This window comes from Daldinia loculata (assembly GCF_022478755.1).
Source record: "Daldinia loculata strain CBS 113971 unplaced genomic scaffold F4817scaffold_11, whole genome shotgun sequence".
Classification (NCBI taxonomy): Eukaryota; Fungi; Ascomycota; class Sordariomycetes; order Xylariales; family Hypoxylaceae; genus Daldinia; species Daldinia loculata.
Window position 1 is genome coordinate 501,340 of NW_026054865.1, and position 19,258 is coordinate 520,597.

The 19,258-nt window shown below is 48.6% G+C and overlaps 10 protein-coding genes and 1 non-coding gene across 11 annotated transcripts; 5 read left to right on the plus strand and 6 right to left on the minus strand.

The window, feature by feature from the left end:
• Window positions 1–434: 434 nt before the first annotated feature.
• On the plus strand, window positions 435–1,130 carry F4817DRAFT_313746 (uncharacterized protein; the record flags this gene model as incomplete). The annotated part of the gene is made up of 1 exon (XM_049300294.1): window positions 435–1,130. The coding sequence occupies one exon, from the start codon at window positions 435–437 to the stop codon at window positions 1,128–1,130; it is 696 nt and encodes a 231-aa protein (XP_049161340.1).
• A 1,009-nt stretch (window positions 1,131–2,139) lies between these two features.
• On the plus strand, window positions 2,140–2,617 carry F4817DRAFT_330896 (uncharacterized protein). The gene is made up of 2 exons (XM_049302448.1): window positions 2,140–2,454; window positions 2,509–2,617. Exons 1-2 carry the CDS (start codon window positions 2,210–2,212, stop codon window positions 2,522–2,524), a joined length of 261 nt encoding a protein of 86 aa, XP_049161341.1. The 5' UTR covers window positions 2,140–2,209; the 3' UTR covers window positions 2,525–2,617.
• F4817DRAFT_t52 lies at window positions 2,189–2,277 on the plus strand. The gene has a single exon. It is a non-coding gene; the product is annotated as a tRNA-Tyr (tRNA).
• Window positions 2,608–5,247, minus strand: F4817DRAFT_330898 (SART-1 protein). Its single transcript, XM_049302449.1, has 2 exons — window positions 3,075–5,247; window positions 2,608–3,009 (listed from the first exon to the last, which is right to left on the minus strand). Exon 1 carries the CDS (start codon window positions 5,066–5,068, stop codon window positions 3,107–3,109), a length of 1,962 nt encoding a protein of 653 aa, XP_049161342.1. The 5' UTR covers window positions 5,069–5,247; the 3' UTR covers window positions 2,608–3,009; window positions 3,075–3,106.
• A 2,130-nt stretch (window positions 5,248–7,377) lies between these two features.
• Window positions 7,378–9,419, plus strand: F4817DRAFT_357345 (carbohydrate-binding module family 20 protein; the record flags this gene model as incomplete). The annotated part of the gene is made up of 3 exons (XM_049305910.1): window positions 7,378–7,624; window positions 7,675–8,494; window positions 8,552–9,419. 3 exons carry the CDS (start codon window positions 7,378–7,380, stop codon window positions 9,417–9,419), a joined length of 1,935 nt encoding a protein of 644 aa, XP_049161343.1.
• Window positions 9,420–9,637: 218 nt separating this feature from the next.
• Window positions 9,638–10,959, minus strand: F4817DRAFT_330902 (P-loop containing nucleoside triphosphate hydrolase protein). The gene is made up of 3 exons (XM_049302450.1): window positions 10,699–10,959; window positions 10,480–10,585; window positions 9,638–10,325 (listed from the first exon to the last, which is right to left on the minus strand). The coding sequence occupies exons 1-3, from the start codon at window positions 10,836–10,838 to the stop codon at window positions 9,759–9,761; spliced, it is 813 nt and encodes a 270-aa protein (XP_049161344.1). The 5' UTR covers window positions 10,839–10,959; the 3' UTR covers window positions 9,638–9,758.
• Window positions 10,960–11,364: 405 nt separating this feature from the next.
• F4817DRAFT_313750 (fructosamine-3-kinase) lies at window positions 11,365–12,467 on the minus strand (the record flags this gene model as incomplete). The annotated part of the gene is made up of 3 exons (XM_049300295.1): window positions 11,365–11,458; window positions 11,525–12,212; window positions 12,281–12,467. The coding sequence occupies 3 exons, from the start codon at window positions 12,465–12,467 to the stop codon at window positions 11,365–11,367; spliced, it is 969 nt and encodes a 322-aa protein (XP_049161345.1).
• A 439-nt stretch (window positions 12,468–12,906) lies between these two features.
• Window positions 12,907–13,817, minus strand: F4817DRAFT_26505 (uncharacterized protein). Its single transcript, XM_049299351.1, has one exon. It carries the CDS (start codon window positions 13,619–13,621, stop codon window positions 13,253–13,255), a length of 369 nt encoding a protein of 122 aa, XP_049161346.1. The 5' UTR covers window positions 13,622–13,817; the 3' UTR covers window positions 12,907–13,252.
• A 1,670-nt stretch (window positions 13,818–15,487) lies between these two features.
• Window positions 15,488–16,160, minus strand: F4817DRAFT_330907 (uncharacterized protein). Its single transcript, XM_049302451.1, has one exon. The coding sequence runs from the start codon at window positions 15,922–15,924 to the stop codon at window positions 15,652–15,654; it is 273 nt and encodes a 90-aa protein (XP_049161347.1). The 5' UTR covers window positions 15,925–16,160; the 3' UTR covers window positions 15,488–15,651.
• Window positions 16,161–16,172: 12 nt separating this feature from the next.
• F4817DRAFT_363488 (uncharacterized protein) lies at window positions 16,173–16,868 on the plus strand (the record flags this gene model as incomplete). Its single annotated transcript, XM_049306650.1, has 1 exon — window positions 16,173–16,868. Exon 1 carries the CDS (start codon window positions 16,215–16,217, stop codon window positions 16,866–16,868), a length of 654 nt encoding a protein of 217 aa, XP_049161348.1. The 5' UTR covers window positions 16,173–16,214.
• A 145-nt stretch (window positions 16,869–17,013) lies between these two features.
• Window positions 17,014–19,222, minus strand: F4817DRAFT_330908 (ATP-grasp domain-containing protein). Its single transcript, XM_049302452.1, has 4 exons — window positions 18,886–19,222; window positions 18,691–18,789; window positions 17,485–18,634; window positions 17,014–17,418 (listed from the first exon to the last, which is right to left on the minus strand). The coding sequence occupies exons 1-4, from the start codon at window positions 18,937–18,939 to the stop codon at window positions 17,375–17,377; spliced, it is 1,347 nt and encodes a 448-aa protein (XP_049161349.1). The 5' UTR covers window positions 18,940–19,222; the 3' UTR covers window positions 17,014–17,374.
• Window positions 19,223–19,258: the final 36 nt, after the last annotated feature.

Below are 19,258 nucleotides of genomic sequence, written 5' to 3' on the forward strand. Positions count from 1 at the left end.
ACCCGAGAATATTTGATATTGATCATATGGATTTGACCACGGAAGAACATCTAATCCGAATCCCAAGTAACATAGACAAAGAGCGGCTCTAATATTGTTCTGGCGGAGGAATCTATGGCTCGTAGGTTATTGATCGACTGAATTGTGTCTTAGCGAACAAAGCGGTTGGGCAAGAAAGAGGAATACAATGCCATTGAAAGAAATTATAATAGACTGTAATATTAAATCTTCATTGTTACCAAAAGGTCATACCAGCATATATAAGCCTGACCGAGAGCAACTTTACTTCTGGGTATCAACTCATCTCCAGTCGAGCTTTCTTTAGTATCATCCCTATCGAGACTTGAACGCAGTAAGTCCATCTTCGGAATTCGTTATTAACAGCCGATCCTACAGAACAATTTATCAAAAATCCTCAAGGACATCTGCCCATCATGTCTCACAGCAGTGGACGTCTCTCACCTAATTCCAAGCCGGGAGCGAATGATAGATATCCCTCCACCACCATCTCCTCCATTTCTACTGGGACAGCTTACACAGGCGACACCCGTGTCCCTTACAACGATCGTATTCGATCTCTGCGTCGATCACCAGATGGGCACAGAGACGAGACCACGCCGGCCGGTGGCCTTGCTTCAGTACCACCAACGTCGGACCCGAGAGAGCCGAGACCTCCCGTCTCCCATTCTCCTCCAGTGCTTTCCATGCTAGCTAACTCTACTCAGGTCACAGAAACCGCGGAAAGCCTTCGCAACCTACGGCTGTCCATGGCCGGGTTAGAGAGCCGCGGGGGGAACAACCACCTCTTCAATCGTCGGGCACATGTCGCGGAGGAGACCGCGGCCAAGAAGAAGTCTATCGACACGACCGACGAGAGGCGGCGTAAGCATAATAGTCAGCCAACAGCCCCCTTGTCTCGAAAGATTGCCGTGCCCATATCTGCTGAAATGGCTGAGGGGTTAATCGCTGTCCTTGACGAGCTGTCTGGGAGAAACTCGAAGAAGAGCGGTGGGAAAAAGAAGGACGACGGCAAGAAGAAGCATGATGGTAAGGACAAGAAGCATCACAAGAAGGATGACAAGAGGGATGATGACCACAAGCCCAGAAAAGACGGCCAGACGCAGACTTAATCATCGAGCTTATGGATTTGCTTGTTCTAACTGTTTTTCGTGTTCATTATAGGTAAGATAGAAATGACTTAGGTGTCATTTCTTACCCCTTTTACCTACTACATGGACTTCGAGAGCAGGATCAACACTGCAATGATCATATAGCGATGCTTAAACATGTCAACCATGGGGGATATACGGGTGTCTTGAGGTCTCATGCGTTGAACGGCACGTACAAAGTCAAGTAGGATTGGAGCCACCGTTGATCTGGCTTCCCTGAAGCAATGTTCGTCCTAAACGTATACCCTCAACTCTTGGATATCCCTATGGTATCTTGTTTCTTACCCCTTACCCCTTACCCCTTACCCCTTATGTTTCCCACGTACCCCCTATACAGTTTCTTCCACGCATGCACACACACACATAGGCAAATCAAATTAGAAAAACACCTTAGCATAGATAACAAATACCAAAAATTGTATTTCTGTAAAAACATATGGCGCAAATACTACGTGACTGACTCTAAGTGGCTTTCTGATTTCATGCCTCTATGTTCAAATGATTCTAATGCGGCAGGTACTTAGGTACATACGACTTGTAATCAAGATCAAGCAGTGATCTTTCAATCACCAACAGTACGTAGGTACTTGGTACGTCTCCTAATCAGAATAATTAAATCGAAATCACGTCGATTTTCAATCAACGTACCTGACTCACATGGCCGTAGAATCACAGGATCACACAGTATTTTGTTTTGAGGCAGTCGCCGTCTACATGTGTACTTAAGTACATAGGTGTCCACAATTTTCGTACCGTAGTACCCAGTCCGTGCGCACCTTCCTCACAATCCGGCAACCGTGCACCATGCACGAAAATCATGTACCCCCGTACCCAAGTGCACACACCACCCCAACCCCACACACACTCACCACATCGAAACAGAACAAATCGGCCAAACTCCGGCCACAAAAAACCACGCACAACAGCATTTATAAACCCCAACAGCACGCCCATTCTTCAACAGCTGTCCCTCGGGAGGAAGTCCACTTCCTCTCAGAGCAAGCATTAAACCCCACCCGCCCTTGGTGGTCTAGTTGGTTATGGCGTTCGGCTGTAATTGTGAAAAATTGTTACCGAAATGTCGCTGGTTCGATTCCGGCCCGAGGGATCCTTTCTTTTTGCACTTTTTTACTTTTTTATTATCTTTTTTTTACACTTTGGCAATTACTGTCCTTTTGGTTGGGTTGACGCTGCCTGAATTTCTTTTTTTTTCCTGTCTTATTGTTGGCAGGGACAACGGCTGCAGCGGAAGAATGTGTGGCGATAGGATAGGTGCGCTATGCATGTAAGTCAATTACCTAGGCTTGCTGTGTCTATTGTTCCTGCTTATAACCACTAGTTATGTTTTTATTTAGCCCTTCTCAAGGTTATACCACTTCACTTGAGCTCGGGATGTTCATGTTTGCATATGCATTCTTTGTATTTCATTGATACTATTAAATCTAGACTTTTTATTTATATATTCAATTATGAACTATATATTATTCCCTAGATCTAAGTGTGCTACTTCATATTTACCATATTAGTATAACTAAAACACCCTTGCGTCCGTATTATGAAGGATCAGATTCTTATCTAGTCACTAAGGTCGTACTATTGCGCTTATAGCATATACTTTACGGGATTCAAATGCTTTTTTAATCCAGACGACTTACAGATAATAGAGACATCTATCATATTGGCATAGTAATACGGTAGGTGTATGGCAGCAAAGTATGGCGGCAGTGGCATACTACATTAGACTAGATCACGGGAAAAGGGATATAGCTTCATAATCATAGGTCACGGCACCACATCGCTTGAGCGCAAACATCATCGTAGCACATCACGGAACAGCAGACTTGAAGAGACCAGTGTCAGCTCTGAATTACTAACTGATAAGTGTACAAGTAAGGGAATAAGCACCTTTTAACGCAGTCTGTCTGTATATAGCGCCATCACGCAAGTCGGACACCAGCCTCCTTCCGCTTCTTCGTCTGCTGTGTCATGGCCGAACTCATGCCGACGTTCTGACTGGCATCCAGCATGCTCTGGGACTCTCGTCGCTTCTCGTCCTCGATCTTCTTGAGTCGCTTGTCCGTCTTGCCCTTGCCGCTTCCTTTGCCGTGGAACTGGTGGCTGAGATGCTTGAACGCCTCCTTCTGGTCGAGCGACCGGCCGTATTCGTCGTGGTACTTCAGCTCCACGTTGGGTTTGTATCCTTTGTTAAAGAGGTCGACTAGCTGTCGTGATGTCTGCTGGTCGCGCATGTTGTTCTGTTGCCGGGCCCACTCTTCTCTCTCTCGTACTGACATTCTGTCGAGCCTGCCACTGTTACGATCACGCTCACGTTGGTTGCGGGCCTCTTGCTCGATCTCTGCCAACTTTCGTTTCTTCTCAGCAACGAACAGTTGATGCTGGCGCTGCGTTTCGTTTAGTTCAGCAGCACCAGAGTCCTTCAGGAGCTGTCGTTCTCTTAGAAGCTGTAGGGTTGCGCCGATGCCAGACCCTATAGTCTTCTCTTCATCAACGCCGATGATGGCCGTCTCTGCTGGGGTTGACGTCTCGCGCTTAACTCTATCATGTTCGTCGTACCCATCCTTCATCGGCTCGTCTTCATCAGAGTCCTCCTCTATAGCTGTAACCGGAGCCTCTCTAGGCGACTTCGGTTTACGAGGTTTGCGGTCCTCGATATCTTCCTTCTTTAGCCCCGAAACAAATTCGGAAATCTCATCTAGAACGAGGCCACCCTCCTGAGCACCGTTGGCATCATTATCAACTTCTGGCGTCTGTGCTTCCTCTCGTAGTTGCCGCGCTATATCTTCAGGGCGCGTCCTCTTGCGCTTCTTTAGAGCGTCTCTTCTTTGAGCAGCCAAAGTAGCCTGAAGATCTTCGTCATCAGCGAATGTTGTGTCGTCTGTCTTACGCTTCTTGTTGACGAAACCGGCACCCGAATCTATGTCCATCGACTGATCTGGCTCTGCTGGTGGTAACGGAATGATATCGTCTTCGTCTACTGGGCGCTGTCTTGTCGACTTCGACTTCTTCTTTTTGGGCTTCTTGATTTTGATTTCTGAGATGTCCAAGTAATCCGAAGTCGGCTTGTCCTCTGTAAAAAGATCGAGGTTGATCTTTTGTCGTTGTCCACCGTATGCTTGATTATCCAGATCATCACTCAACACAGTATTCCCTAATCCATCCAGTGTAAACTTCTTGCCTCTCTTGCCATCGATTTCCTCATCATACTGAGCTAGGAGGCTACGCTCGCCATTTTCGTCGATTGCAAGGGGATCGTATACGGGCTTCTTCTTTTTCAATTCGAGCTTCTTGTCAAGCCTCTCTCGCTCTCTAAGATTAATGTTTTCGAGTTCGTCACCTTCCTCCCCCTCTCCCAAAACGTCGGTATCCTTGAGTGTCAAGATTTGCTCTTCACCGTCCTCGAAGGATTCGATCTCGTGTCCAACCTTGACACCCGCAAGATCCTTGGACGTGTACTTAATCGCTGCTGCGGCCTCAGCTTCGGCAGCCGCTAGTTCCTCCTCTAGCTTCCGCGCCTTTTCGATCTGCTTTTGGCGCTTCTTTTGACTGATCAACCACGATCTGGTATCAACCTCATCACCATCATCAACCTCGCCTAGTCCCTTGCCTTGCAGGTTCTCGAAACGTTTTGCGGCGTCACGGGCTCTTTTGATGGCAGCAGTTTTCTCTTCACGCTTCTTCTTGGCCTCTTCAGCATCTCTGCTCTTTTTGTAGTTATCGTACGCGGCTGCTTCTCGGGTCTCGAGGGTACTTCCGACGTCTTCGTCGGGCGTGGATGTCTTTTCTTTGAACTGAGGACCGCTTGCGCCAGGAACGGGCAAGGGTTTCATGCCTAGAGAAACGCGGAGGCGATTCGTCTCCTCTATCGCTGCGGCATCCATGATGGATGGTGGTAACTTGAGCGCGCGTCGATAGCTACTTTTCGATTGTCGGGAATGAAGAAATACGTGAGGCTAGGGTTTTAAATGGGACAAGGTTGTCTGCAGCTATTGCGATTTGTTGCGATTGCTTACTTGAAGTTAGGAAATAATGATAAGGACACTGGATAAGATATCGGATTACAAAGTACAGTGCTACAAAGAGTCATTGCAAATGGAAGGCTCTTTGTCGCAACACTAATGCAGGTGGTCAGTGCACGAATCTTAGTCTGCCCCACTTTCTCATCAGCCTCTGCACAATAAATTTCAGATTTTTCTCTGTGAAATTTCTTCTTCTTTCCTTTTACACAATCACGGATCTGTGCCCGATCGTCCTCTGTTCGCTCGCGAATTCAGAGTTGATGGTCGAGGCAGCTCGAATCACATATGGAATCATCCTTTTTTTTATGATGTCAATCCAATCGACAGGTCCCAGAGTAAGGAGCATTTCTGGAAAGCCTGAGTTCGCCGTAAAGGCTGTAACTCGGTGGACTGGTCTTGCTCCAAGACTTATATTCCACCCCTTTTTTCCGAGATCATTGATCTATGAGGTTGAGGCAAACCATAAGATATCTTACATACCATTGTTAATCTAAGTCTTGGCTATTCGTTCATCTCTGCGCTTTTAAGCGCTGGTAGACGAATCGCCTTGGTTTGGAAATGATGATATTTATTAGTATTCATGTCGCGTGCTAAGTCTCGTAGAATAAAATGCCAATAACGTGATCGGCTCTACCTCGGACGCGTAACACGTCTCTATGCGCCTATTTCTCTAGTGAAGCTGCGACGACGCGCTATGGTGGTTAGAGGGTATATCGTCCGTGACAACGAGAGGTTAGAATATTCTTGTTCGGCCTCATCGCGGGCAGACTAGTTCCTGGGCCAGAGTCGATGTTGCGATCCGTCTGTAGCCGTAATGCGATTACTAGAACGAGCTAAGGCTAGACCAATTGTCCTATAATAAGTCCATATAATAGGAAGTTTAGTTGGCAAGTTGGTTAAGCGGATACTAGATGTAGGGCTCTTAGCTTGTTTCCAGGTTTTCAGGCACCATCAGGGTCTTATACATATGACGATTCTAACTGACAAGCCGAGGAAAGTCATAATGCCTAGGTTTAGAACGGAATGTGCCGTGGTCACGTTTGTATTAGAAGCTACTTGATAGGAACAGGTGGTGTGATGAGGTATATCACGGGTCGATACGGAATATAGAAAAGCACAATGCGTACCTGACCTGTCCATGTACATAGGTAGGTAGGTTTAGGGGTATGGTTGCGCATGTGACACTGAGCAAAGCTGTTTACATACATCTGATTGGTTTAGTTGTGGTTAAAACCTTATTAAATACATAAGGTACTGAAATACTCCGATGTGTTTGGTAAATAATTTATGTAGATCGAATGAATTATTAAAAATCATATTGCTTTCTAACAGCTTCATCCAATTGGACATTTTATTAGTCTTCTGTTGTGAAGTGTCCGTACCGCAAAAAAGGTCAGCAGCTACACTGGCTCAAGTCGGGATCGCACACGTATCAACCGGATGACCTCCGAGCAATGGATTGTGGATTCCCTTGCAACTCCTTTCCCCTTATTCCTCACATTCTACTCCAACTTCTAATAATGCGGGAATAATGCGGGGACGATGCTCCCCGCATGAAAGACATTTAAATCTATGGGGTTAGCATGTAGCTGATGTACTTTTTTATATATTTACTTCTGATCCAGCCTCATAGTCCGTCCCTGTTAACGCCCTAGACTACCTAGGCATTCAGGGGTCTATTGCCGAATCCGTCGAATGCGCCCATCCCGTATGCACGGTACTGACGATTCCTGGAAACATCCCCCCTAGAGCGGCCCGATTCTAGATCCCCCAGTTTGCCCCCAGGTCACCCCAGGTTGAAGCTTGGTTGGCTGTTGTTTACCACCGAATTCTACATAGAACTGAGCTTATTCTGTACTCACGCCATTTAATTTCAAGGCGGAGTTGGTTTTCGCGGCGTTGCATTGACCCCATTAACCCCATTAAACACCGCCAGGTCGATTTACCTGGTTACGCCCTATTGACCGAGAAGTACCGCCGGGGAACCCCTGAGATTCGGTCCTACAGCTCTTCCAGAGTAGCATCCGGTCAGGTGTCCGAAAGAGGCAAGGGGCCTCTTCACGATGCTGCTGAAAAGCTTCGTATATATAAAGTAGTAAAAGATGGACGTCTTACAGAGCTCAAGTCAAGGGCTTCTCGCAAGCAACAGCACCTCGTTGATTGAACCCATCATGCAGGGCCTCACTTCTCTATTCCTCTTGGGCACTTTTGCCTTCCAAACCATCCTCGGCTTTCCCGGTTCTTCTCGGGTACGACGAGAGGGCGTGATCCTTAAGAGAGCGGTGGACAGTTTCATAGCCACCGAAGAGCCTATTGCCCTAGACAAGCTCCTTAGTAACATCGGATCGACTGGGAGCAACGCCCAAGGTGCCAGTGCAGGCATCGTTATAGCCTCCCCGTCTAAGTCCGACCCTGATTGTATGTAAACTTCTCTCTTGAATCTTCACCACAATATGCTAATTATTTAGACTTCTTCACCTGGACTAGAGATGCTGCTCTTGTCTTCAAGGCTATAATCGAGAGATTCACTGACAGCTACGACGCGGCTCTACAAACCCAGATACAGAACTATATCATCTCCCAAGCTACGCTGCAAACTGTATCCAACCCGTCAGGTTCTCTATCCGATGGAACGGGTTTGGGAGAAGCCAAGTACCATGTCGACCTCAGCGCTTTCACTGATGGCTGGGGCCGTCCGCAACGCGATGGTCCCGCTCTGAGGGCCATTTCTCTGATTAGCTATTCTAAGTGGCTTATTGCAAACGGGTATAATTCAACGGTTACTAACAGCATTTGGCCCATAATCCGCAACGATCTCACCTACGTCGCCCAGTACTGGAACCAGACCGGCTTCGACCTCTGGGAGGAAGTTAACGGAAGCTCTTTCTTCACAGTTGCTGCCCAGCACCGATCCCTAGTCGAAGGAAGCGCCTTAGCAAAGACCCTTGGTACAAGCTATGACTCTTACGATGCCATTGCGCCTCACGTTCTCTGCTTCTTGCAAACTTTCTGGTCATCTTCGAGCGGCTATGCTTTGGCCAATATCAACGTCAACAACGGTCGATCTGCTAAGGACGGCAACGTAATCCTAGCTTCGATCCACAACTTCGACGCGGCTCTAGGTTGCGACGCCGCGACTTTCCAGCCCTGCAGTGACAAGGCTCTTTCCAGCCACAAGGTCGTTGTAGACTCATTCCGTGACATTTACGGCCTTAACTCAGGAATCCCCAGCGGATCAGCTGTTGCTGTGGGACGATACCCCGAAGATGTCTACTACAACGGTAACCCGTAAGTATCCCTCTTGGCTAGTTTTCTAAGTACACCCATGGCTAATGACTATGCTAGATGGTATCTCCTTACACTCGCAGCCGCAGAGCAGCTTTATGATGCTCTATACGTGTGGCAGACTAGTGGATCCATCACGGTCACTTCCACCTCGCTGCCATTCTTCCAGGACCTCGTCTCGAGTGTCTCAGCTGGCACGTACAAGGCCAGTACAGATACTTACACCGCGATCTACAATGCCGTATTCCTCTATGCCGATGGCTTCTTCAACGTTGTCTCCCAATACGCAGACTCCAACGGCGCTCTTGCCGAGCAATACAACCGCGACAGCGGCACACCGCTATCTGCTAAGGACCTTACTTGGTCGTACGCCTCCTTTTTGACCGCCGCTGCACGACGAGCTGGTCTAGTTCCCCCTAGCTGGGCAGGCGCAGGTTCCACCGCCACTTCGGTTCCCGCTGTCTGCAAGGCGACATCTCAGGGCGGATCATACTCTACGGCCACGGTTTCGTCTTTCCCAGCCAACCAAACCCCCATCACCAGCACCGTGCCGACTACCACCATCACGCTGCCTACAGTCACACCCACTACTACTACCGGTAGCTGCACTGTTGCTACCGCCGTCGCGGTCACATTCAACGAGCTCAAGTCTACGACCTACGGCCAGACTGTCAAGGTAGTGGGTAACGTCGCCGCCCTCGGTAACTGGGACACTAGCGAAGCTATCACTCTCAGCGCTTCGCAGTACACCTCCAGCAACCCCCTATGGCAGGCAACTGTCACTCTTCCCGCCGGACAGGCCATCGAGTACAAGTACATCGTAGTTAACACCGACGGCTCCATAACATGGGAAGCCGATCCCAACCGCGCTTACACCGTCCCCAAGACCTGCGCTACTTCGTCGTCGCAGACGGATACGTGGCAGTGATCTAGAAGCTAGTTATTTAAGTCGCATCTCAAGAATGTTAGAATGCCCGATGGGTTATTAGAATAATAGGGAAATTGCGTTACTAGGCTAGAATACCTTAGTTATATTATGTTGATTAATGCCCTGAAGGAGTTACGATGATGCCGATAGACCGCTTCTCTTGAGGATGAGATTATGAAGGGAAGAACATGGAATAAAAGTAAATAGTTGAAACATATTTTTATCGTATCTTAATATACCATCAAGTGATACGTCTTGATTTAATAGTAAGTGTTCTTTGCTTCTGAAGCCAACTTTAGGTAGATATCATCATAGACCTTCTCCCCATCTACCCATCCATCACCTTCCCTCCTCTTCCTTTCCTCCTCCCTCCCCCTTCCCCAACACCCCCTCCAACTCCCTCATCAAAGTATCCACCGCCCAATTAAACGTAACCTCCATATCAACATCCAACCCAGCACCAACCTGCGCCAAAATCCCCTTCTCCCCCAACACCCCGACATCCAACCTCCCCTCCACATCCCCGTCCACAAACAACCCCCCATGCGCCGCCGCATAGTTCGGCCACACGACCTTCTCCACGTACCCCGGGGGGTCGGCCCAGAACCCTTCGAGCGTGACGTACCCGTCGCGCCGCTCGCGGCGCTGGATCGCATGCGCCTTACTGACGAGGAGGAAGAGCTTGGCGTCGAGGAGGGCGGGGATGTGGCCGGATTCTAGCTGGGGCGAGTATAGCAGGAACCCGTCTAGCAGGCAGATGCGTAGGTTGGTGGTGTGCAGGATGGAGTGGCCCGGTTGGCCGGGTTGTAGCCAGGAGGATACTTTGGATTTGGCGGCGGATATGGCGGCGTCGGAGACGGGGCAGGCGCCGATGGAGTTTTGGTCTTCTTTGGAGTCGACGAAAGGCTGGGATGGAGGGTTAGTTTGGGGTTCGGTAGGCTGTATGTATGTATGAGCAGTTCAAGAGCGATGCTAAGCTAGATCGATGTGGAACTTGAATTCATTCATGTATAGGATAGAACCAGGCAGCGATATATCCAATATCTCCTTAAGAGCTTACAGGAAAAGTACCATGAGCGCGGATATGCTCCAACGCGCGCTTCATGTCCGGGATATTAATAGCCTCGGCGCAGTCCCAATCCAGGAGGCCTTCTTTGTAAGGGAGTCTAGACACCAATTAGTTAGCATTGAACTGTTTTTTTTTCTTAAATCCGTTTAGATAGACAGAAACAATGAAATGTAAAAAAAAAAAAAAAAAAAAAAAAAAAAAAAAAAAAAATCAGTCTCGGGTCTATAAAAATCATCCTCGTGCAGGACAAACGTATTCGGAAACACATCGCGCAGCAGCCGGGCAAGCGTCGTCTTCCCGCTGGACGATGCCCCGCTGATACCGACTATGAAAGCCTTTCTATCCTCCATACCGACCTCTCTCCTGGATAACCTCACGGTAAATTATACTTATATTTTTTTGAAGGTATCATAGATTGAAGTGAGAGGAGGGTAGGAGGTTTAGCTCTTGGCTTGCGGGCAAAGATTAAAATGATGCAATTGCGCCGCTAGCGGACGGAAGACTGCTTAAGGTAAATTCCTCCAAGGGCAAAATTCGGAGCCGCCCGGGATGAGTCAGCCGGCTCCTTGGCTCCCCTTTTCTCCGAATGCTATGAAGTTCCGCCGAGGTGTATGAGTATATGGTCTTATGTAGTCTGATATTATTCTGCTGCATTACTTTCTACATTTTGTAAATTCTTAGTTTAAATTAGAGAATTCACATGGTCACAATCTACTCTAGTATGTCCATGCTGTCCGTCTCATTGGAAAAAATTATTAGGTGAACTATTCTAAGTTCTAACATCAAGTCAACTCCCAACTACAGATCCATATAGGGTGACCATAAATATAACAAGACAAAAATCTAACAGATGAAAAAAAAAAGTACATCTGACCTTCACCCGTATCTCGTGTTAAGCTTCTTCATGATCGACATCGCTCCACTCCTATACCCACCACCAAACAACGCCCAATGATTCAGGTGATGATATCTGCATAGTTGTTAGCTTCACAAAGTCCGAACAATAAGCCATCAATATGAAGACAGCACAACTTACAATTCATACAACAACACCCTATCCTCCCACTCCTCCTTCGGTTCAGCCTTCGGCACCAAACCCTCATACTCCTTCCAAAAACTCGTCCCAAACCCTCCAAACATACGCATAATACCCAACTCGTACTCCGAGTGCCCATACACAGCCGACGGATCGAACAAAACCTCTTCAACACCCCCCTCGCCCGCAATCCTCCCTCGTCCATGATTCCCACTCCACAAGTCCCCATGCACAACGACCGGATAAACACCCGTAATATGATCATCCCCAATCAGCCTCGGCACCACCAAACTAGCCGTCCTCTCCAGCGCTTTCGTTAACTCCAGATCCGTGCCATTAGCCTCAACGCCCTGCTTTAGGATCGCGCGCAACCGGTTATTAGCGTAGAAATCCGCCCAGGAGGTCTTCCACGAGTTATCCTGCGGCGATGATCCGCAGCACGTCGTCACCGGGAACCCGAACATGGGCTTATCGAAGCCGTCTGGGATCGGTGCGGGAGTCGTATGCAGCTTCGCCAGTTTCTTGGCGAGGGAGTCTCCCGAGCCATTCGGGCGGAATGATCCTAGCTCGAGGAAATCTGTTACTAGGAAGAACCGGTTGGGGTTCTCTCGGCAGATGCCGTTGGCGTGGGATTGGGGGCATAGGTTGGGGACGACGGAGTGGACGGCGTTGAGAGAGACGTGTTCCCCTGTACTGCATCAGCGTCCTATCAAGTGCGTCTTATCATACAGTGGGATAGAGGCATCCCACCCTAACCTTTAAACATGAGTTCAAAATCGGCTCCTGTTCCGATCTTGACGAAGTAATTCTTCTCCTTCCCGTCTACTGTTGAGCTTAGCTTGAAAGTCGAGGCGAACCCCGAGCCGCCATGTGAAGCGATCTTGGTGTCTTGCGCGTCTAAACCTAGCGCTTCTAGGATCGCCGGATCGACTTTGGAGGCCATGGTGGTCGCGTGTCTAATGGTGAGAGATTTGCATAGGTTAATTGGTATGCACTGGTTAATTGGTATGCACTTCAAGCCTGTTAGGACCTTCATGCAATGTCACCTCCAAGTGAGGCCTTGGAGACGAAGGTGAAACCGCCGATGGTCTGATAGATAGCTTATATGAATGACGTCACTTTTCTCGATTGGCGCATCACTTCCAAGCAATCAGTCGAAGTAAGGGCCGGACACATATGTACAGTAAAGCTTCGTATATATCAAACAAAGAAAAATATCTATGTAGAGTGGTGTAAGTTAAACTCTAATTTGGGGTATCGTCGTCCTCGGAACTCCCCGTACAAACGCGATGAGCGAATAACTAAATCTGGTCAGTCGCATGCCGCATGCCGCATGCCGCATGCCGATGATGTAGGATCGACAAGCGCATTTCACCTCACCTGCTCACCTAACGAATCCATCTTTTAGGGTATCGATAAGCCACTAAGCGCCCTAAGAAAAGCCCCGACAGAACGGGTAAGCCCGCACAAAACTTGGCAATACGTCTTTCCCCTTTCTAGTAAACCGTTCCCATGATAACGCCACACATTAATACCTCTAAGTAGCGGCTAGATTTTTCACCTAGTTGCCGCAGCCACAGCTGAACGCTAACAAAATAAAACGCTAAACACTCCTTTGCGCCGAAAAGTTTATACGCGGGTATTCTTCATTCCTTCGTCGCCTTATGAGGCGTTGTTGCAAGGGTGCTCGGGATTTAGCATCCTTGCTGATGAACTCAGAATCGAATCTCAAGCCGTGGTCTCCGAACTAAAACTAACTCGCTGAGTTGAAGTTGTTGGTGTTGAGCATAAGGGAACCAAGTCTGAAGCCACACTTGCCATGCTTGGCTTGCGGGCTAGACTGCTGGCTTGCTTATACCACGGCTTCTTCACGAGTTTTAATTTAGACCCTTCCTCCCTCGGCTTCTCAACAATGGCAGCGCTCGTATTACTTCTCGGTGGTAGAACCTCGCCGGGATCTATAGGATCCCTAAAGACTTCTTGACCGTGTCCCGTGCCGTTGAAGCAAGCTGCGCACGGGCAGATGGGTACTGTGGGCTGGAGACGAGATGGATGGACGGTCTGGCTCCGCCACCAGTTTTGGAATTCGGCCTTCATTGTGGTGTGATATGCTTGGGGTAGGTAGGTAGTCTTCTATGTGTTTCCGCTCGCAATGCCTTCGTAACGTGTGAAGATGGTATGCGCATCGAGCTGGGAGCTTAGTTGAGAATAAGAACAAAAGGTAAAACCTAGCTACGATTGTCTAGAGATCTGAAGCTGTTTAAGTACTTAAGAATCAAGCAGTCCTTGTATTCGGCCCTGCCTAGCGGACACTAGCAGAAGCAGGCGGAAAGTAAAACTCGTTATATATGTATCTACTGCCCTATGAGGCTCCGTGCCGTTACATGGCATTCCCGAATCATCCCGCGTGTCGCCACTCCGGGATGCCAAGATCTCTTTAGTCCTGAATTAGTCTGTTTAACATGCGCATATGGCCGACATCCCGCTGATGCATCGTCTCAGCTACGCGCGATTGCTCCCAGTTTATAGATTAAAATATGCGGTCAATTCGCAAGGGACTGTCTAAGGTAGGTGACGAGTCATTGGATGTATTAATATTTAGGGGGCCAGATATTAATAACTTTCTTCACCGATTTTTAAATGGAGGACTCTTGTGCCTCGAAGACGTTGTATGTTACCACCATCGAAGTCCTTATTCGTTGGACACGATGAGTGCGTGGGTTGCACGAATTGTTCCTGAGCGGCCCCCACGTATGATCTGCGTAGGTTCCAGCGCGGCGGTGTCCAACGTGTTGCATTGGACGCCTTATTCATAGTCGATGTTACCTATCTGCATACAAGATCACCACTTGTCCACTTTGTACCAGATTGACCGCAAGGCTAACATCGAGATGTTTCGTCTACAGCAAACTTACTTGCGGCCAAGGACAAGAAGTGCAGGGTAAGGGAAAAGTAGGGAAGGAAGGAAATAGCTTTAGGTACTTACAAAGTCGGCGATTCTGCGGACTTAATTCGGAAACCTTATTCTGTGCCTCTTACTCAACATTACTAGGGAAGCACGTGATTTATAGAACTTCATAATCCGGGTTACTAACATTCATGACCATTCATGATTCGGCGAGGGGGAAAGAAGTTGAAGATAGATCATTACTAAATGGAGATAATATTGCATCTTTTTCACTGTTAATTGTGACATCAGGATTTATCGACTTTTTTTTAAAAATTTTTAAATTTTTGGGAGTAGACGATGGTGGTTAAAATACAAAATAAGACTCTGCTCGCATGTGTTGCTGGCTGCCAGAGGTAGCGTACAGATTTACCAAATGCTTCTACTAATCAATTAATCAATTGGAATGATTTTCCAGTTAGCAAATCAAATAAATTCCCAATATGACAAAATGTGATTTACTTTAGCACCAGAAAATGATTCTGCGCAAGGTTTCCTCCCAGTAAGAAAAAACACTTTAGAGGGGATAATATTTAGATCACGACCTTATATATCTAAAATAAATATATGGGACTTTGGCAACGTTACAAGATTAATGACCGTCTGAGAAAACATCTTCTCATGTATTGTCTACTAAAAATAGGGGATCATACTCTGTCCAATTTCAAGGGGTTTGCAACAAGAATTTGAAGTTCCCGAAACAGATCAGGGCTGGAAGTTTCCTAGAAAATCTGACTTGCAATGATGCCATATCATTGTTGTATGCTTCAAATTATCCGTAGCTGTCTCGTATGTAGGATCTGTAGTGAGACACCAGTGACGACTTTAAAAATGGTGAGTTGGAAGGGTTAGGATAATGACAATCAAGACAAATGTGGTGGTGTTAAAACCTGCCTTTGATTATCGTAACAACATATAATAAAGTACCTAGGTAGGTAGCAGGGTAGGAACAATGAGGCTGATCCTATGATAATGGTATAACTTCAAATTGTGCATGGGCCATTTTTTGGGAGTGATTCTAGAGGAAATGGGAAGTGAGGCCCTGATTGTGATTGAGTGGAAAGGTTAAGAAATTAATCAACTTCCTGTCTGTGCATCAACAACTGATTCTACAACTGATGCCTTGGTACCCTAACTTTATCACTACCCTTTCTGTCTTCCAAATTCGCACATCTTCACCTCAGGTATCCAAAGCCATCCAACCAACCAGCCATCCAGCCATCCTGATTTGGTGATTTCCCTTAACTCTACTACTTCTAAAGAGAGTCAACGCATTGCACAAATTATTTTCCCTCTTCTTTCTCTCTCTATAAATTGAGAGAAAAAACTTTTCGTATAAACCCACGACTTCCACAGCTGCAATTACACCCAAAACCAGGTGGCACCTTACACCCAACCGCCAACCGCCAACCACCCACACAATTCTCCCCCAATTTGTCTTACGAATTCCCATTCATATTCCTAGGTATTCTTAAGAAGCACAGCTTCAACTTCATATCGCAACCCTAACTGTCGACCTCCAATCTGGTCTGCAAGACATACTTCTGCCCAGAAGAACATCGACTGCAACATCGACTGCAACAGCGACAGCAACTGCAACACCCCCCACCCCACACCTTAGTTTTCCAAGACTAATCACCTACACCACAATGTAAGTAAAACCCACCCACAATATCGTCAAGATATTCTTCCCACCCAAGCGCGCAATTACTCACCAACCCCCCAAGCCCCAAGCAGCCAACCATGTCGTCATCCTACGTCTACACCGTCCCCGGCGCCTACGGCCAGCCCATCCCATGGTACATGCTGAGCCCAGACAACGCGCTCCACCGGCCCTTCGGCGCCTTCTCGCGCGGCCGCACCATGTCCCCTCCCCCCTACGCCTTCGGCATTCCCCCCTCGGAGCTCGCGCGCCGCCGAGCCGACGAAGCCTTCGAGGAGCGCATGGCGCAGCTGGCGCGCTCGCCGGGCCTCCCCGCGCCTCCTCCCCGCCGGCCCTTCCCCGAGCCCCAGATGCCGGTCCTCGGGCGAGCAGTCCTGAGCGTCGGGCGCGCGCTGACCCGCTGCGCGGCTCGGGTGCGGGGCTGGAAGGACTGGGCGGTGCAGACTAGGGAGCAGGTCAAGCAGGATTACGCGCGCGTGGCGTTTGCCGTCGAGAGGAAGTATTGGCTGGCGTTGACCGAGTACCGGAAGAGTCCCTGGCCGAACACCCTGCGCCAGCTGTGGTATCTGCTGCTGATGCTGATGGGGCTTATGCTCGTGGTGTGGGTTGGCTGGTTGAAGATGCTCGCGGTGATGGAGGAGCGAGGACGGGAGAGACAGGTTTATTTACGCGTGGTTCCGGAGTACAAGGTGTGGTCTGTCACCCGGCCGCGATGTACCGGGCTAAATGAGTAAGCTGGTTGGAGTGAGTGAACTGAGAGGAGTGGGTGTTGGTGTCTTGGGATGAAATGGGAATGTTAGAAAAGAAAGGAAAACAATAAAAAAGGAGGAACGCATAGGAGTAGGATAGGCTTCTAGGTTGTTAGAGGAATTCAAGGGCGTCTGGGGTAGCCCAATTCTATCTTACTATCAGCGCGTCATTACTGGTTATTACATATGTAGAGCTCAAGGCTTAAGCACCTAAGCTAGACAGATCGAATTAGCATAGCGATTTTGCAAAGTTGAAAGTTTAGCCGTCACGAATTCGAATAGGGGCAAGACGTCAGCGTCTAGATTAGGAAAAGCAATTACATTGAGAATCAAGAGGGCGAGGGAAAATATCGAAATGCATGCAATAGTGACAAACCCGCCCTAGCTCTACCTATTTCGCAACACCTCCCCCGTTATTCCCACGCACCCCGGGGGTCCAACCCTGAAAAAGTTAGTACAGTTTATCGGACCAGTGTCTATACGTATCATCCTTAGATACCCAAGCTGAATTCGACGCCAACGTCAATGTCCCGAGCTAAGCGAGTGTTAGCATTCTCCATCTCACTTCGGAATATTAGTCTATAAGAAAAAAAAAACATACCCAACTTCACAACCTTAGACAGCTGTACCGACTTCTCCGCGGCGCTTTGGAGGTCGTCGATGGAGAAGATCTTCATTCCCGAGTCGTTGATTAGTTGGTGGGCTTGCTCTACGTTGGTGCCTTGTAGCCGAGCAATGATAGGGACCTTAAGGTTCAGGGTCTTGACGGTGTTGATGAGACCGTGGGCGATGGCGTCGCATCGCACGATACCGCCGAAGATGTTGACGAAGACGGCAGTAACCTTGGCGTCGCTAGTGATGAGTTCGAAAGCCTCCTTGATAGCAGCGGGGGTAGCACCGCCACCGACGTCAAGGAAATTGGCTGGCTGGCCACCGTTCAGCTTGATGATGTCCATGGTAGCCATAGCCAAACCGGCACCGTTGACGAGGCAGCCAATGTCACCGTCGAGCTTGATGAAGTTCAGGCCAGACTCAGCGGCGCGAACTTCCTCGGGGTCTTCTTGAGTGGTATCGCGCCACGAGAAGATCTCCTTTTGCCGATAGCTGGCGTTGTCGTCGAAGCCGAATTTGGCGTCCATGCACATAACCTGGTGATCAGAGGTCTCGGACAGGGGGTTGATCTCGATCTGGGTGGCATCCTTCTCGAGGAAGATCTTGTATAGCTTCTGGATGGTGTCCTTGGCCTCCTCGATGCACTGCTCGCTGAAACCAAGCTTGGTCGCAATATCCCGCGCAATCTCGTCGGTTACACCAGTCTTGATGTCGATGTAAGCGGTGTTGATAGCTTCGGGGTTCTCCTTGGCGACGGACTCGATATCCACACCGCCCTGAGAAGAGGAGACGATGACGGGACCTTGCGAAGCTCGGTCCATGAGAATGGCCAGGTAGAACTCTCGGCGAGCGAACTTGCGCTCGCAGATATAAACCGAGTTGCAGAGGCGGCCAGCCGCACCAGTCTGCTTGGTAATGAGCTTGTGGCCGATCATCTGCTCGGCGAACATCTTGGCTTCTGTGGGAGAGTAGATGACACGGACACCTCCCTTCAGGCCGTTGTCGAAGGTACCCTTTCCACGGCCACCGGCTAAGACCTGGGCCTTGATAACCATATCCTCACCACCGATCTCCTTCGCTACCTTCTCGGCCTCGGTGGCGGACTTCGCATTGCGACCTTTCGGGACGTTGACGCCATACTAGAAGAACGTGTTAGGATATTGTTCGGATATAAGAGTTGAGCGCTAATTTCTACCTGTCGCAATAGGTCGGCTGAGAGATATTCGTGAATGCTCAGATTTCTTCGCTGTTGTTGGGCGATGCCGTTGAATCTGGTAGCGGGGGAGAAGGCGGTCTACATCAGCGACAAGTGGATTAGCATACTTCACTAAAACTAAAATGCAATATGTTTGGGTAGACAGCTCGAATCAAGTCGTCCAAATCAACTCACCCTAGAGGCCCGCAGGGCAGAAGCCGCAGCTCGGCTGCGAGCGAAACCGTACATTATTATAACGAGCTAAGTCTGAGCGTCAATTGACTTTAAAATGGCTCAGGGAAAACGAAGCGCCACTGGCTTCTCGGTTATAACGGATGAAAGGAGGTGCTTATTTTTATTTTTTTCAACTGACGTTGCGATGCTATCGTCAAACAAGAACAAACTGGCCCCGGCCGTTAGGGAGAGCTCTTTTTCGGCAGAAAACGGGAAAATCCGGTCTTCATCTGATAGGATCCACTCTGCCCGGTGAAGCTTAGATACATACAACTTGCAGCTGATGCTCCTGCATGACTTCAGCGAGCATGTGCCACGGGGTCTGGATTAAGTA

What these genes read in the sequence shown, in the direction of transcription:
- F4817DRAFT_330896 (XM_049302448.1), top strand. Translation starts at nt 2,210, where the DNA reads ATGGCGTTCGGCTGTAATTGTGAAAAATTGTTACCGAAATGTCGCTGG.
- F4817DRAFT_330898 (XM_049302449.1), bottom strand. Translation starts at nt 5,068, where the DNA reads ATGGATGCCGCAGCGATAGAGGAGACGAATCGCCTCCGCGTTTCTCTA.
- F4817DRAFT_330902 (XM_049302450.1), bottom strand. Translation starts at nt 10,838, where the DNA reads ATGGAGGATAGAAAGGCTTTCATAGTCGGTATCAGCGGGGCATCGTCC. An exon ending in TTTTATAGACCCGAGACTGA is followed by an intron (nt 10,586 to 10,698) that starts TTTTTTTTTTTT and finishes ATTGGTGTCTAG; the next exon opens with ACTCCCTTACAAAGAAGGCC. An exon ending in GCGCTCATGGTACTTTTCCT is followed by an intron (nt 10,326 to 10,479) that starts GTAAGCTCTTAA and finishes CCTCCATCCCAG; the next exon opens with CCTTTCGTCGACTCCAAAGA.
- F4817DRAFT_26505 (XM_049299351.1), bottom strand. Translation starts at nt 13,621, where the DNA reads ATGAAGGCCGAATTCCAAAACTGGTGGCGGAGCCAGACCGTCCATCCA.
- F4817DRAFT_330907 (XM_049302451.1), bottom strand. Translation starts at nt 15,924, where the DNA reads ATGGGAATTCGTAAGACAAATTGGGGGAGAATTGTGTGGGTGGTTGGC.
- F4817DRAFT_330908 (XM_049302452.1), bottom strand. Translation starts at nt 18,939, where the DNA reads ATGTACGGTTTCGCTCGCAGCCGAGCTGCGGCTTCTGCCCTGCGGGCC. An exon ending in CTGCCCTGCGGGCCTCTAGG is followed by an intron (nt 18,790 to 18,885) that starts GTGAGTTGATTT and finishes TCGCTGATGTAG; the next exon opens with ACCGCCTTCTCCCCCGCTAC. An exon ending in CAGCCGACCTATTGCGACAG is followed by an intron (nt 18,635 to 18,690) that starts GTAGAAATTAGC and finishes ACGTTCTTCTAG; the next exon opens with TATGGCGTCAACGTCCCGAA.